The sequence below is a fragment of the Capricornis sumatraensis genome, chromosome 9 (genome assembly GCF_032405125.1).
Source record: "Capricornis sumatraensis isolate serow.1 chromosome 9, serow.2, whole genome shotgun sequence".
In the NCBI taxonomy this organism is placed as follows: domain Eukaryota; kingdom Metazoa; phylum Chordata; class Mammalia; order Artiodactyla; family Bovidae; genus Capricornis; species Capricornis sumatraensis.
In genome coordinates, this window is record NC_091077.1 from 11,992,266 (window position 1) to 12,007,759 (window position 15,494).

At 48.7% G+C, this 15,494-nt stretch overlaps 1 protein-coding gene across 1 annotated transcript; it reads left to right on the forward strand.

Moving 5' to 3' along the window:
• The first annotated feature begins 4,295 nt into the window (after positions 1 to 4,295).
• On the forward strand, positions 4,296 to 15,483 carry ASF1B (anti-silencing function 1B histone chaperone). Its single transcript, XM_068980796.1, has 4 exons — positions 4,296 to 4,496; positions 11,570 to 11,685; positions 13,245 to 13,421; positions 14,327 to 15,483. Exons 1-4 carry the CDS (start codon positions 4,388 to 4,390, stop codon positions 14,531 to 14,533), a joined length of 609 nt encoding a protein of 202 aa, XP_068836897.1. The 5' UTR covers positions 4,296 to 4,387; the 3' UTR covers positions 14,534 to 15,483.
• The last annotated feature ends 11 nt before the right edge of the window (positions 15,484 to 15,494 follow it).

Sequence of the window (15,494 nt, forward strand, 5' to 3'; positions counted from 1 at the left end):
TGAAGAGGATTCATAGAATTTAGCATCTAGCCTACTCAAGGTATGATTTTGTTCGGGTTTTTGTTTTTGGTTCCCTGACCAGGAACTGAAACCATGCCCTCTGCCATGGAACCACGGAGTCCTAATGACTGGACTGCCAGGGAATTTCCCAGGGTGATTTCTTACTGTGAAAGGACACAAAGCAAAATCAGCCAAGAGAAAAGGAGCACGGGGCAAAGTCTGGAGAAAACCAGGCACAAGCTTCCACAAGTTCTTTCCTGGTGAAGTCACATGGGACTTCCTGAGTTCCTACAGCAGAGTTGTGACAATACGTGTGAAATGTCTACCAGGAAAGCTTGGTACCTAGGGTAGTTGGGGCAGGAGGGGGCTGATCAAGTTTCAAACTTCCAGACTCCAGAAGGAAAGCAGGTGTTGGACCCAAACCACATTGTTTGTACAGTTTAGGCACCGCGAGCCACTTGTATCATTTAGGGAATGGTGGGAACTCTCCTGAAATCCAAGTTCCTATACACCAGCCAGGGCCAACCTTGCAAATAGGCCTTTCTAAGGACAGTGGTCTCAGGCCTGATACAGTTAACTCTTTTGTGCACAGGTATCTTCTGTAGGGCTTCCCAGGTGATGCTAGTGGTAAAGAACCCTGCCTGCCAATGCAGGAGACGCAGGTTTGATCCCTGGGTCAGGAAGATCCCTTGGAGGCGGGCATGGCAACCCACTCTAATATTCTTGCCTGGGGAATCCCGTGAACAGAGGAGCCTGGGGGGCTACAGTCCATAGCTACAGTCGGACAAGAGTGAAGTGACTGAAGTGAATGGAGTTCCCACCATTCCCTAAATGACACAAGTGGCTCGCGGTGCCTAAACTGTACAATGTGGTTTGGGTCCAACACCTGCTTTCCTTCTGGAGTCTGGAAGTTTGAAACTTGATCAGCCCCCTCCTGCCCCAACTACCCTAGGTACTGAGGTTTCCTGGTAGACATTTCACACGTACTGTCACAACTCTGCTGTAGGAACTCAGGGAGTCCTTTGTGACTTCACCAGGAAAGGACTTGTGGAAGCTTGTGCCTGGTTTTCTCCAGACTTTGCAGCAGCAGCATTTCCATAAAGTTGTAGAACGTGACATACAATACTATATATAGTTTGAAGACACCTATTAAAGATGTACAAGCATGTACAGAAAGATAAACACTACATCCAAGATTGTAGTTACATCTGAAAAAAGGGGAGGAATAGGTTTGAGGCAGGGATATATACGGCCTTTCAACTGCATCACTAATGTTTTACTTCTTAAGCTGGATAAGGAGTAAAAATGTACTTTGTCATAGCATTTCTTCTTCTGAGTGAGTACACCTGAAATACTACGTAAGAAAAATGATGACTATGCACTGCTAATGTTTCTTGTTTATGAAGTAGTTTTCACATTCCAGGTACCATGTAAGCCCTTTATAAGGATTTATTCTTTTTTAAAAACAATCTACTGAAAACTTTCTACATGTGAGGTCCTAACTGAGAGGTCTGTATGAGACAGGTGGGATCACTGTCCTCAACCAGCTTTCGGTCTACTGAGGGACGACAAGAGTTCCCTGGTGTTCTAGCGGTTAGCATTTGAGACTTTCACTGCTGTGGCCCAGGTTCAATCCCCAGTCAGGGAACTGAGATTCCACAAGCCATGCAGTGGAGCCAAAAAAAAACGCATATCTACAGATTCTAATAAGTGCTCCTAATAAGCAGGCTTTTGTGATAAACGAAGGTCTGCTTTAGGGTGGTGCAAGAAGGCTTCTTCTGGAGAGACATCTGGGGTGAACCATAAATGATGAGAATGAGACAGACAAGCAATTAGCTAAAGGAAGCACGTTCCAGGCAGAGGGAACAGCAACTGCAAAGCCAGGCAGCAAGAATCAAGTTTGGTGTGTTGAAAGACAGGAAATAAAGCCAGCAGGGCTTGGGAGTGGTGACAAGAGGGAGACTGGCAGATGAGGTCAGTTGAGGCCACTGTGCAGGGCCTCCTAAGCCACAGTGAAGATCTTAAGTTTCATCCTAAGTATGATAAGCCTTTGAAGGTTTTAAGCAGAGTAATGACATGATCTAGTTTACAACTGAAGATTATTCAGCCAGCTGTAGGGAGAAGGCATTACAGACAGAGACATAATACTTGTAACTGATGAACTTTTCAGGGGCTATGAAAAGGTTGGGGCTGAGAATAAAGGGAAAAAAGTTCCACAATGCAGAAAGAAAACTACAAAGTTGTAATGAATAAAATGTTTAATATCTAGAAAACAAAATATAACAACTTCATCAAAGTTCATATGCATAAGCAATTGAATTACATTTGGAAATAATTTGAAAATTTGACCTTCTCAAGTCACAAAAATTCCTAAGGATGCTCAATGACTGCCAAGAACCCAGAGCCAATCATAATGGGAATTTTCTTGCAGCCAAATCGTTTCAATGAGGGGAAGAATCCTTTCAATCCTACTTGAGATGGAGATATTAAAAAAAAAAAAGAAAGAGAAAATATTCTGAGCATCACGAGGCCACAGAGGAGGATGGATAAGAAATACTAGTGGCTTGAAATGTACCATTCAGGCTTATGTTCCACGAATTTGAATGTTGTTCAGGGGGCTCTTGGATTCTCCGAAGAAATTTGAGCAGAGACTTGAATAACAAGGAGGCACCAGAAAAGAGGTGGGGGGTGTCATGTCAGATTTTATGAAACAAAAAGGTCAGTTTGGCTGAAGTTGGTTTTGGCTATCCAATATCGGAAGCCACAGGGGATGACACGCACCTCAGTGTGGCTAGTGCCACTGTGAAACAGAACATTCCACGTCGCTTAACTTTCATCAATTAATATTTCAATTTATCACCGACATGAGATTGAGTTCATGGGAAATTTTAACGTATGCTGGGAAACACTTGGGCATGTGAATCTCCATTTCAACTGTAAATTTTATGAAACCTCAACTATTTCCAGTGAAAACCTAGCGTCCGGATCACAGATGTGGTGTAACGTGTAAAACACACAGGTTTTCAAACCGTTAGTACTAAGTAACAAAATAAAAGATACCTCAGGTTCGTGTTTTTGTTTTTTTTTAAATACCGATCACATGTTGAAATGATATTGTGGCTATACTACATTAAGTTTAATATATTTATACATATATATATTTAACGTGGTTACTATACAAAAGTTTAAGATTAGGTTTGTTGCCGCCCGTGGAAGCGGACTAAGGGAATGCGGCGGCCCCTCGAGTCTTCCAGACAAGGGGCGACGGTGGTCCCGCCTACGCCTGGGAGTGGAAAGAAGTTTCTAGATGTATTATGTAGTCATAAGTCAGGCCAGTAAATTTTCATGACCCCGTTCAATGAGCAGGGAAATGAGGCCTTAGGTGGTGCGTGGCAGAGGCCGGATTCGAAATCCCATTCAGCGCCGTCCACCTGAAACCTCCCCAGAGGCTCTCAAGTAAGAACCTGATTCGAACCAGGCCCGACTACCGGGTCCCGGGCCCCAGAGCGCCGCATTAGCGCGGCACCGTCTCCGCTCAAGGGTGAGTTAAACGTTCACAACGTTCACAACGGACGCCCAGCCTGCCGGGTCTGCGAGGCCAGGAGCCCCTTAGAGAAACATCCGGCAACGCTCACCTGCTGACAGATGCCGATGCCGCAAACCCTGCTCTTTTCTCGTCACACTCTGCTCAACCGCGTCAGCTGCCGACTTCCGCTCCACTTCCACGAATCCCCGGCCGCGTCTTCTCTTCTCCCGCCCCCGCAGCCAACTCAGCCAATCACCTCTCAGAAAACCTGCTTTATCTCCGCCCCATTTCTGCCTGCCAATCACTGCAAGTCCAGCACCTACCTTCCTTCCCGCTTAAGCGAGAGCTGTGCGCCACCACTCGGCGGTTGACTGCGCTGCCCCCAGCTGGAAGAGTCTCCCGGAAAGGCGGGGCTAATCGCGGACCACGCTGGTGCGGGGACCCTAGGGATTGGCCAAGAAGAGCCAGGCGCTCTGACCCCGCCCACCCCTCCCTGGACATCCGAGTCGGAGACTCTGGGGATTGGCTCCCCGCGGACACCAAAGAAGCCTAGAGACGGTCCCGCCTCCCTCGCTCATCCCTGAGCTGGAGCTCCACGGATTGGTCTCGGGAGTCTCGGCGCGCGCCGACCGGCGCTCCAGGATTGGCTGAGGAAGCACTCGCGCAGTCGTGGAGCGTTGACGGTGATTGGCCGTAGGGTGAGAGCCGGCTATTTGAAGGAGGCGCGCGGACTAGATACGCACTTCAGATCGCGGTCAGAGGAGGCGGGGGCGGATTCGGGCAGAGCTTCGCCGCTGACCCGACAGGACCCAGCCGCGGGCTCGGCCCCAGCTCTGGCCTCAGCCGTGACCCGACGAGGCGATGGCTAAAGTGTCAGTATTGAACGTGGCGGTGCTGGAGAATCCGAGCCCTTTCCACAGCCCTTTCCGGTTCGAGATCAGCTTTGAGTGCAATGAGGCCCTGGCAGACGGTGAGATTGGGCCCTTGTGGAGACCCCACTCCCCTGAGCTAACCCCGACCTCCCTTTGCAGACAACCCCGAGGCCAACCCTGCCAAACACACTCCCTCTCCCCCTCCCCCTCCCCCAACCGCGATCTCCCTTGAAGCAAAGCCCGCCCATCAGCCCCAACCCCGCCCCTTGGAGACTACCCACCGCACCCCACCCCCATGGTTACTCCTCTTTTCCCCTCATGGAGACCACTTCATCCTCCTCTTTCTCCTGGGCGTTCCTCCTGGGCACCTGTTTCCTGTGTAGAGACCTCAGCCTCAGTTCTTTAACCTGCAGAGACCCTCAGCCTTCCCATCTTCCTTGTAGCAAGAAACCCCCCATCTTCTATTTCTGTATGGACAGACTACCATTCCAGCCACCCAGCCTCCCCCACCAATCCCCTCTCCCCTGTGGTGAGACACTTCCACCTCACTCTTTTCCTGTGGAGATGTAAGCTCTAGCCCCCTCCCATGTCCCAATATGAAAACCGCAGCCTCCTCCCTCATTTTCCCTGTGAAGATCCTCCCCCTCTGGCAAGACCTCACACATCCTTATCTCCCCATTTGTCTCCCCATAATATCCCCTACCTGCTGATACTTAACCCCACCCCACCCCCCTTCTGCTTGTTTCCTGTCTCAAAGCACATACCCTAGAACCTGGCTTCCCTCCTTAGTCTGGCCCCAACCCTCTACTTCCTCAAGAGAGGCATGACCTAGCTTCCTGCTCCAGTGTTTGAGGATGATCTGGTCTCCCCAGCTCCTCTTCCTTCCTCTTCCCTGACTGTGGGCTTCAATGAACACACTCAGATCTAAGGAGTGGCATGGCCAGGCACACGTTAGCTGGTTCCTGCTGTTGGCCTGCTGGATTCCTGCTGACCCACTGTAGCAAAGCTCGCAACACTTTTGATGGCCTGACCTCGACTTGCGCGGTGTGGGGTGGGTGTGCCAGGCGAAGCCATGGTGATGTTTGGCTTCAATCTGGGAGGTCACAGCCTTTTGTGCATCTTTTCCAAGGTGCTTTCACAGATGTGCTTATTCATCCCTGTGACAAAAGGCGGACATGGCTCTCATCTCACAGATGAGAAGGCGGGAGACAGAGTAAAAGACCTTTCAAGTAAAGGTCTATAAAACCCGGAAAAGCTAAGGTTGTTCAGCGAGTCTTGGTACCACTTTCAGGAGGAAGTACTTCCATTAGATGTCTTCTCTACTTGGTGGTTAAAAGAGAAGAGGCAGCCTCTAAGGAGGTAGAGATCTGGAAGGCAAGGGTGTGCTAAACTAGTAATTCTCAGTGGTTGGTGGGTGGTTTGCCTACAAATGGGCTTCTCCAACTAACATGGGGTTGAAGAGTTTTGATGTGTGCTTGGGTGGGGCCATTGGATCACTCCCTGCTTTCTCTCATTTTTAAATCAAGGAGTCATTCTACTTATGACTAACTATAGAATATGCCCAGTTAAATCCTTTCTGGAACAAGGCGGGGTGTAAATAAATAAATAAAGTGTAGAATGACCCTGTGGAATAAGATTTAATTTTAAAGCCAGGAGATGTAAGGAGCTAATAGTTCAAGGGATTCATAGTTCCCAGATGGCAGGAGATCGGGTTTCAATCAGCCTGTTTGAGCTCCTGGCATTTAAAAATGGTTGCATGGTCATTATCTAGTACTTTCATTCCTGCAAAGCTACTGCCCTGTTACTTTACTAATCTGTTTATAGAATCAGGAGAGTCTAAAGTCAACCTGCTGGTCATTGTTTTTTATTTGTGTTATATTTTGTTTAAGATTTATTTATTTTTGGCTGAGCTAGATCTTCGGTGCTTTGCTCAGGCTTTCTCTAGTTGGGGTGAGCAGTGACTACTCTTCGTTGTGGTGCATTGGACTTCTTGCTGTGGTGGCTTCTCTTGTTGAGGGGCACAGGCTCTAGGTGAGCAGGCTTCAGTAATTGTAGCACTCGGGAGTAGTTGCTCCACAGCATGTAAGGTCTTCTCGGACCAGGGATCAAACCCATGTCCCCTGCTTTGGCAGCTGGATTCTTAACCACTGGACCACCAGGGAAATCCCTAAAGACAGTTCTTTCTTTCCCCAAGGTCATTATTTTTTATGGAAACAAAATGATTTTTCCAAGGTCACACAGCTGGTGTGTAGAATTATTCACACTAGGTCTTGTCTCTGAGTTCTAAGTCCAGGGTTCTTTATCTTTGCTATAAACTGGAAAAGAATGCACCCACTATTTTAGAAGTGAGACATAAACAGGACAGAAGAGGGCAACAGGGTCTTGTTATTAATTATACCTGGACAATAAAGCTTTTGCTCAGAAGAATTCCAATTGGAAAGCCAACTCTGGCCTGGAAGTCTAGACTCTCTGGTTGTACCTGTAGGGCTGTGCTTCACTCTGACCTGTCAACATGCTTTCTGCCTCTTCCCACAGAGCAGAAAGGATTTGTCTCCTGCCTCCCAAACAAATGGAGTGGGCCTGGCTTTAGAAGTCTCTTAGATTCTGGAGAAATTCTCAGTCAGCCTTATTACCTGGCAACTGAAGATCTGAACACCCAGCCCCAACTCTGAGCCGTTTCTCAAGGGCTCTGAACTGCTTTTTCTCTGTCTCTCTCTCTCCCCTCAGCAGCATGTGGAAATAGATGCGTCCAAGGCCTGGGTCTGTATTCAATACATTGGGTGTGTTTTCCCCCAGTTTAGTTGAGAGATTCATGAGATACTGCCTGAACAAGTCTTAGAGCCAGATTTTCTGACCTACACCGAACACGCTGTGGTCAGGCCAAGGTTCAACTGTATTATGAACAAAGGGAAAGTGATAAACAGAAAAAGGCCTACTAGATAAGTTGTTGGGGTTGGGGTTGTTTTGTTGTTTTTTGATTGTTTGGGATTTGTGTGTGTGTGGCTACGATGGGTCTTCATTGCTGCACTTGGGCTTTCTCTAGTTGTGGTGAGCAGGAGCTACTCTTCGTCATGGTGCTTGGGTGTCTCATTGCAGGAGGCTTCTCTTGTTGTGGAGCCTGGGCCCTAGGATGAGCAGACTTCAGTAGCTGTGGCACACGGGCTCAGTGGTTGCGGCGCATGGAGTTGGTTACCCTGAGACCTGTTGGGATCATCCTGGACCAGGGATGGAGCCTGTGTCTCCTGCATTGCAGGTGGAGTCTTACTACTGTGCCACCAGTCCTGTTTGTGTTTTGGGGGGGACAGGAAACAGATTCTCCAGCTAGTTCAACTACCATAATTTTTTTTATGTTTTTCATCATAAACATATGATGGTTGGTCTGGATTTTGTTTTCATACATATTGGAGGAGCATTTTGTACAGGGGTTAGATGATAAAGTTAAGGCATAAAGTCAAAACAATGGAATCCATTTACCCTTGGAATTACTTAGAAGGCTAGCCATACGTTAACACATGTGCGACCTTAATTCATATTCAGCAGGAATGAATTTGTGCTGTTTGTGATTGATGTCCTCACAGCTCATTCAAAAAAAATAAAGTCATTTCAGGATGCCTCTGCTTAAGAGTCCTTGTTTCAGTCATCTTCTGTTTTCCATAGATAATTTTATAAACTCTTTAACTTATTGTTTTTTAATATTTATTTATTTATTTGACTGCTCCGAGTCTTAGTCATAGCATGCGGAATCTCTTTAGTTGTGACATGCAAACTCTTATTAGCAGCATGTGGGGTCTAGTTCCCCAACCAGGGATTGAACCTGGGCCCACGGCATTGGGAGCTCAGAATCTTAGCCACTGGACCACCAGGGAAGTCCCTCAGCTCCTTAATTCCTGAGTGAGTATTGTTGTCCTTGGTTAATTCTCTGGTTTCTTTCTGACCTGAGTACTGGGAACCACTTCAACCCATTCGCCTGACCACCTGCATTTCTCTCTTCCAGTCTGCACCCACACAGGCTTGTTTAGGTTTTGCCAACAGGTGTTTTTGGGTTTGGGCCATTCGGTGCCAAATTTGGGATCTCAGTTCCCTGACAACCAGGCCACAGCAGTGGAAGACGGAAATCCTAACCACTAGGCAACCAGGGAACTCCGTTGCCAACAGCGTTGAAAACTTGAGTGCCAGTCGCATACACTAGGCCCTATTCTATTAAAATTTCCCTTTTGTATCCACCCTCAGCACGTTAGTCATGCTTCCCAGGTGGCTCAGTGGTAAAGGAATCTGCCTGCCAATGCAGGAGACTCGGGTTTGATCCTGGGTTGGGAAAATCTCCTGGAGGAGGAAATGGCGACCCATTCCAATATTCTTGCCTGGAGAATTCCACAGACAGAGGAGCCTGGAGGGCTACAGTCCATGGGGTCACAAGAGTCGGACACAGCTTAGCCACTGAGCACATATGCAACACGTTAGTTAAGTGCACACGTATGTGACTCCACTGATGATGGGGAAGGCCGCCAGAAGGAAAGATACCAGATGATAGAACTGTGTCAGAAAGGTGAGAACAGGGCTAGCTTGTTTTCTGTTCATCCAAAAACGTGTTATTTCCGGTTGTGTCACTACTTGTAGCAAAAATAAATCAGTAAGCTTAACTCCTTCCTGCAAATAAGAGAATGGGCTTTGACTGAAGCCCAGTTCAGTCCAATGGCCACCCACATCCTGTAGACCTGATAAGGTCCCTGAGTAGAAGGCTGGGTGTCAGCTGTGAAAGGGCAGGAAACCAGTGTATCGAGGAAGGGCGTGGAGCTCAGGTGACAGACCTCCATAGCTGTGGCCCGGCATTGCTGTGCTTCCGAAGTTGGGTGCTCTGGGACTTCCCCGGTGGTCCAGTGGCTAAGATGCTGAGCTTCCAATGCGAGGGGCTCAGGGTTCAATCCTTGGTTGGGGAACTAAGATCCCACGTGCTGTGTGGCAAAGCCAAAAATAAAAGTTAAAAAAGAGACTGCCACGGGTTTAAATTAGATTTAGGACATGATAAGATTAATAAGGAACAGGGGTCTAAGGATTATGAGAGGCCATTCCCCGCCTCCACAGACACCTCAGAGAAAATTGAAATAACAGTCGGGGGTAGATTTCTCAGGCCCTTGTAGACAAGTGTTCAATCGCTCATGTCTGACTCTTTGCAGCCCTCCAGGCTTCTCTGCCCATGGAATTTTCAGGCAAGAATCCTGGAGTGGGGTGTCATTTCCTTCTCCAGGGGATATTCCTGACCCAGGTCTCTTTCGTCTCCTGCACTGGCAGACAGATTCTTTACCAGTAGCACCACTTATAGACATGGGGGTGACCTTATCCACTCTCAGCCCTGCCCTCATTCACTGCCCTCTCCCTCAGAGTAAACAGTCAATTCAAACGACAGGTGTTTCTGATTCACCTGTGCATTTTAAAAGCAGAAACAATAACGTTTCAGTCAGGAACTGTCTCAGGAAGACATGTGTTCCTTTGGCAAAATGCACTCCATTTCCTAGGATGAGCCCTCTTAGACGCATGTGATGTCCATACTGCCTGAAGGGCCAAGTGATTTTAGAAGGACTTCCCTGGTGGTCCAGTGGCTAAGACTCTGAGCTCCCAATGCAGGAGGCCCAGGTTCGATCCCTGGTCAGGGAACTAGATTCCACATGCCACAACAAAGAGTTCGCAGGCCTCAACTAAGACCCGGTGCAGCCAAATAAATATTTTCTTAAAAAGGCACCAAAGTTGGGTGCTCTTGTGGGACACTAGACCAAGGAACAGGGCAACGTATAAGACAGTGTGCTTCCTGTGAAAATCACAGCTTGTGAAACTTCTCCCCAGGCTGCTGGAGTCCGTAGGTTGTGTAATTTCAAAGAACCTAAAATAAGTTTCAGGTCTCCGGCCAGATTTCCCTGTACTAGTGTGACCTTGCCCCTGATACACTTGGCCCCCCTGCCAGAGCCCTCAGTGACTGGGAATGTCCTTTGTTTGACGGGCGGGGTCTCACGGAGTGCTTTTCCTTTTATCTGGCCAGAAGAGAGCCAGGAATGGGGGTCCCCCAACTGGAGGGGATGCCAGAGAGTTGGGGTTCAGGATGGCCTTAGGGTGCCACGGTTGTGGACTGAGTCTCTGTTGCCCAAAGGTCTGAGAGCAGGTGTGACTTGGTGTTGGATCTGGAGGACCCAGGGAATGGCCAGCTCCCCCAGCGACCTCATGTCCCCCCTCCTGCCGGCTGGCTCTCCGACCAGATTGCTACCCGCTGCCCTGCCCCAGTTGTCGAGGGATCTACTCAGTTCGGTGGCACCAGTCCGTGTGTATGAAAGAGGATGCTGCCTCCTGTCCCAGCTCCCTGCTCTTCCCTCAGCATGTCTCCGAGCCTCTGTCACGTGGCCCTTAATTCAGCCTCTGCCATACGGTTCACCCTCAGGCTCTGAGAGGCCTGAGTTGCCCTGGAGGTGCAGAGTCAAGGTCACCTGGCCAAGCTAGGCCCACAGGAGAAATTTCCCCACTGGAAATAGAGCTTCGCGCCTGCCCTGGTGCCCAGCGACGCAGTGCCTGGCACTGGGTACCCAGTGGATGTCAGGTGTTCTTTATTAAAATTTAAAAAAACAATTTTTTTAATAGACTTTACTATTCACAGCAACCCTCCCAGGTTTTCCCCATTTTACAGATGCAGAAACTGAGGTATGGCGAGGTTAAAGAATTTCTCAAGGTCACAGGACAAAATGGGGATTCAGACCTTGGCAGGTTACCTCCAGTGGATGTCAGGTGTCCTTGAGAATTAAAATCTACCAATGTATTAAGGCAGAGAAGGCAATGGCACCCCACTCCAGTACTCTTGCCTGGAAAATTCCATGGACGGAGGAGCCTGGTAGGCTGCAGTCCATGGGGTCGCTGAGAGTTGGACACGACTCAATGACATTACTTTCACTTTTCACTTTCATGCATTGGAGAAGGAAATGGCAACCCACTCCAGTGTTCTTGCCTGGAGAATCCCAGGGACAGGGGAGCCTGATGGGCTGCCGTCTATGGGGTTGCACAGAGTTGGACACAACTGAAGTGACTTAGCAGCAGCAGTGTATTAAGGACCGATGCAAAACTACCACGAGAAGGCCCTTTCCCAGCTTTCTTGCTGTTAAATTATTTCCATTCCTAACACCTCGTATCCTTGCAGACCTGGAGTGGAAGATCATTTACGTTGGCTCAGCTGAGAGCGAGGAGTTTGATCAAATCCTAGACTCAGTACTGGTTGGCCCTGTCCCGGCAGGGAGACACATGTTCGTCTTTCAGGTAAGAAAGACTCGGCCTTGGAGCCTGACACCTAGAAACGTCCTCTCTGATACAAAAGCACACAGATGGTTCACTGGTCCAAGTTCAGGTTCAGATCCTCTCAAGCACTGTCTGACCTCTCAAAGGCAGTTCAGACATCTCCCATCTCTATTACGTCATAGCTGTTACCGTGAGCCACCAATTTATAGCTGATTCTTGTTACTCAAGGGAGTTCTGCAAAGTTGCTGTGGACACTGAATTTAATGAATCCCAAACCATTGCCCATAGAGCAGCTGTCGCCAACCTTTTTGGCACCAGACACTGATTTCCGGGAAGACGATTTTTCCATGGACCCAAGCACGTTACATTTATTGTGCCCTTTATTTCTATTATCAGCTCCACCTCAGATATCATCAGGCATTAGATCCGGGAGGTTGGGAATCCCTGCCCTAGAGGAAACACAGTGTTAAGTTTCTGCAGGTCAACATTTTTGTCAACCAGTCAATACATAACCTTGTTTTATGTGTTTTTCTGATTAAAGACACCTTATTTTGGATTTATTCACAGTGAACACATGGCCCACAGGACTATAACTCATGCCTGAGCAGAGCTTACCTAACATATGTGTTTCCTCTATAAGGTACATCCCTTCTTGCTCTTAGGAACACGGCAGCCCTCACTCGGCACCACGTTTAGGGCCCTTTTAAAGAGCAAAATTACCAACAAAAACGAAGAAACTGTGGCCTAGAGATGGCAAAAAAAAAACACACGTTTAGTCTGAGATTGCCTCGTCCTGCCTCAAGTAGGAGCATGCACACTGAGCTACTCAGATCCCACCTGTGCTCTGTCCTTAGCAACACCCCCCGAAATCTGTCCACTTCTGTCCTTCTCTAAGGCCTGGTCTAAGCCACTGCCCTCTCTCCAGGATGACTTCTGTAGCCCCCTGCCTGGTCTCCCACCTCCCACTTAGCTCTTTTCCTATTGCAACTGCACTGACCTCCAGAGTCGAATTTTCAGATGGAATGAGCAATGCCACACCTATCTCCTGCTAAACATCCTCAACCTTTCCCAAGCCTTTAATTCACTGATACCTACCTGCCCACCTCTTCAGCCTCATTTTATCCCGCTCTCCACCTTGCTTCTCAGGTGGCTCAGTGGTAAAGAATCCCTCTACCAATGCAGGAGATGCGAGTTTGATCCCTGGGTTGGGAAGATCCCCTGGAAAAGGAAACAGCATCCCACTCCAGCATTCTTGCCTGGGAAATCCCATGGACAGAGGAGCCAGGCGGGCTAACAGTCCAGAGGGTCACAGAAGAGTCGGACACAGCTAAGCACCTAAGCAACAACAACCCTCTTGCTTATTGCGTTCCTCCTTGGTGCCATGTACGTCTCCTTGGTGGCATCTGCCCCATTCGGCACTTTGCGGGCATGGGCATGATGGCTTCTGTCTTCCTCCCTCAACTGAAACCTCCTCAGAGCAGGGACCACCCTTTTGAATCCATAAATACACATTGCTTGAGAATCATATTACCAGGGAAGATGGTCCTGTCAGTACTCAAGCCCAGCATGTGTTTCCCCAGGCGGACGCCCCCAACCCATCCCTCATCCCGGAGACCGATGCCGTGGGAGTGACCGTGGTCCTCATCACCTGCACATACCATGGACAGGAGTTCATCCGAGTCGGCTACTATGTCAACAATGAGTACCTCAGCCCCGAGCTGCGTGAGAACCCGCCCCTGAAACCAGACTTCTCTCAGGTGGGGCTCTTCTCCACACTTCCTGCTTCAGACAGGCTGGCTCCTTTGCACCTGGGGGTAGCTGAGTCCCTGGAATTGGGAGCCAAGGTCACTTATTAAGGTTTTCAAGTGGTGCTCAGCTCTCACAGCACCTGGAACAAGAGAGAGAAAGGTGTTCGTTTCTCCGAACTTTGCCTCAGAGTCAAGATTAGATAGGCCCCAGGACTTCCCTGACAGTCCAGTGATTAAGACTCTGCACTTCCAATGCAGGGGCCATGGGTTCGACCCCTAGTTGGGGAACTAAGACCCTGGATGCCATGCGGTATAGCCAAATAAAAACAATAATATATTCTTTCTCAAGCCTTTATCAAATGTAGTAGAAAAGCTTTTGTGTATATATACACACACAAAAGCTTTTTTTGTATATAATACATGTATATATTTTAGAAAACTTATGAATTTTTGCCTAACTAAAAAATTTATGACATTTTGATTCCACTTGTTTGACTTAGTATGAATAGAATACTAGATTTCCAATTAAAAAAAATAGATATGCTACAAACAACAAAGGTTTATATAGCACAGGGAACTATAGTCAATATCTTGCAATCACCTATAATGGAAAATAATCTGAAAAATAATATAACAATCACCTTGCTGTGCACCTGAAACATTGTAAGTCACCTATACTTCAATAAAATATATATATTAAGAAAAAAAATAATGATAAAATTAAGATTAGATAGGCCCCAGCCCTAAGTCATGGCACACAGGCCTTCCCTGGAATTGCACGCATATTGTTGATGGTAATGGAATAAGCAAAGTCGGCTCTTCCTGGGCTTTGGGAGGGGGTCTGAGAGTGCACTGTTTTGTGGGAGAACACGAGGGCATGCTAACGAGGGTTGGTGTTCCTTTTCCTACCCCAGCTCCAGCGGAACATCTTGGCCTCAAACCCCCGGGTGACCCGCTTCCACATCAACTGGGACAACAACATGGACAGGCTGGAGGCCATAGAGAACCAGGACTCTGCCCTGGGCTGCGGTCTCCCCCTCAGCTGCACCCCCATCAAGGGCTTGGGTCTCCCTGGCTGCATCCCGGGCCTCCTCCCTGAGAACTCCATGGACTGCATTTAACTGTGGGACTCCAGGCCCTACTTGGGCCCAGCTGGGACCATGGCCAGTCTCTCCTGGCACATCTGGAAGGGGCAGCCAGGCCTCCCGGAGAGCATTGGGAAGGCCACATGGAGGACTTTGGGGCCATCAGCTATATCCAGGCCAGTCAGACTCGGCCCCCAGGAAGGAAGGGGCTTCTGGTCTTTCCTAGCCCTGGCCCAGAGGGTCATCTCCCCTCTACTGCCCAGGCCTGAAAGAACCTGGTACTTCAGTTCTTAATTCTTTCTGTCTTGTGTCCTTTCTCTCTTCTACACACACTATATATTCCACCTGCGGGCCATTGTGCCACCATCGTCCCAGGAGTGCCACTGACCCAAAACTTTTCCCACAGACCTCCTTGGCCTGCCTTGAGGCTTTCTTGGTCAATGCCTGGCAAGGCTCCAACCCTGCTGGGCCAAAGGCTCTGCCATTCAATTCCCTTCCCAACCATCTGAGCAGAGCCACCTAGCTGCCTGGAGTCCCAGGCCAGGAGTCTTGGTAGAAGATAGACTCGGACACAATTTCTGTCCTTTTGCCAGGATGATTTTTTAAGACTTTTCAATTCAACAGCCCTCTGGAAAACTCTGTTCCCAAAAAGGTGATCAGCAGGATGCTGAGGTAAGATGGCTGACTCTCCTTTGGGTCACAACCACCTTCCTCTTGCCTCCCAACTGGATCTGGCTTTCCCTGGAGGCTGCCCCTTGGAGACAATGGTGCGTTGGAGGGGCCTGCTGTTCTGTCTGTCTCAATATTGGTGTCAGGACTCCTCTGCTTCTGGCTGCCTTGATCTGCACTCTGCCAAGACCTCATGTTCTCAGGCCACAGTGCAGACCAGGGAAGCAGTAGGGACCCTGAAAGCCCTCCTTCCCCTGCCGTGCTCCTCACCCTCACCCCTGTTCCCGCGCTGCTACGTGGATGCTGTTGTGATTGCAGTTTGTGTATT

Bases quoted from the DNA above. Each gene is read 5' to 3' on its own strand.
- ASF1B (XM_068980796.1), top strand. From the start codon at position 4,388: ATGGCTAAAGTGTCAGTATTGAACGTGGCGGTGCTGGAGAATCCGAGC. The intron at 4,497-11,569 runs GTGAGATTGGGC...GTATCCTTGCAG, and splicing joins CAATGAGGCCCTGGCAGACG to ACCTGGAGTGGAAGATCATT. The intron at 11,686-13,244 runs GTAAGAAAGACT...GTGTTTCCCCAG, and splicing joins GACACATGTTCGTCTTTCAG to GCGGACGCCCCCAACCCATC.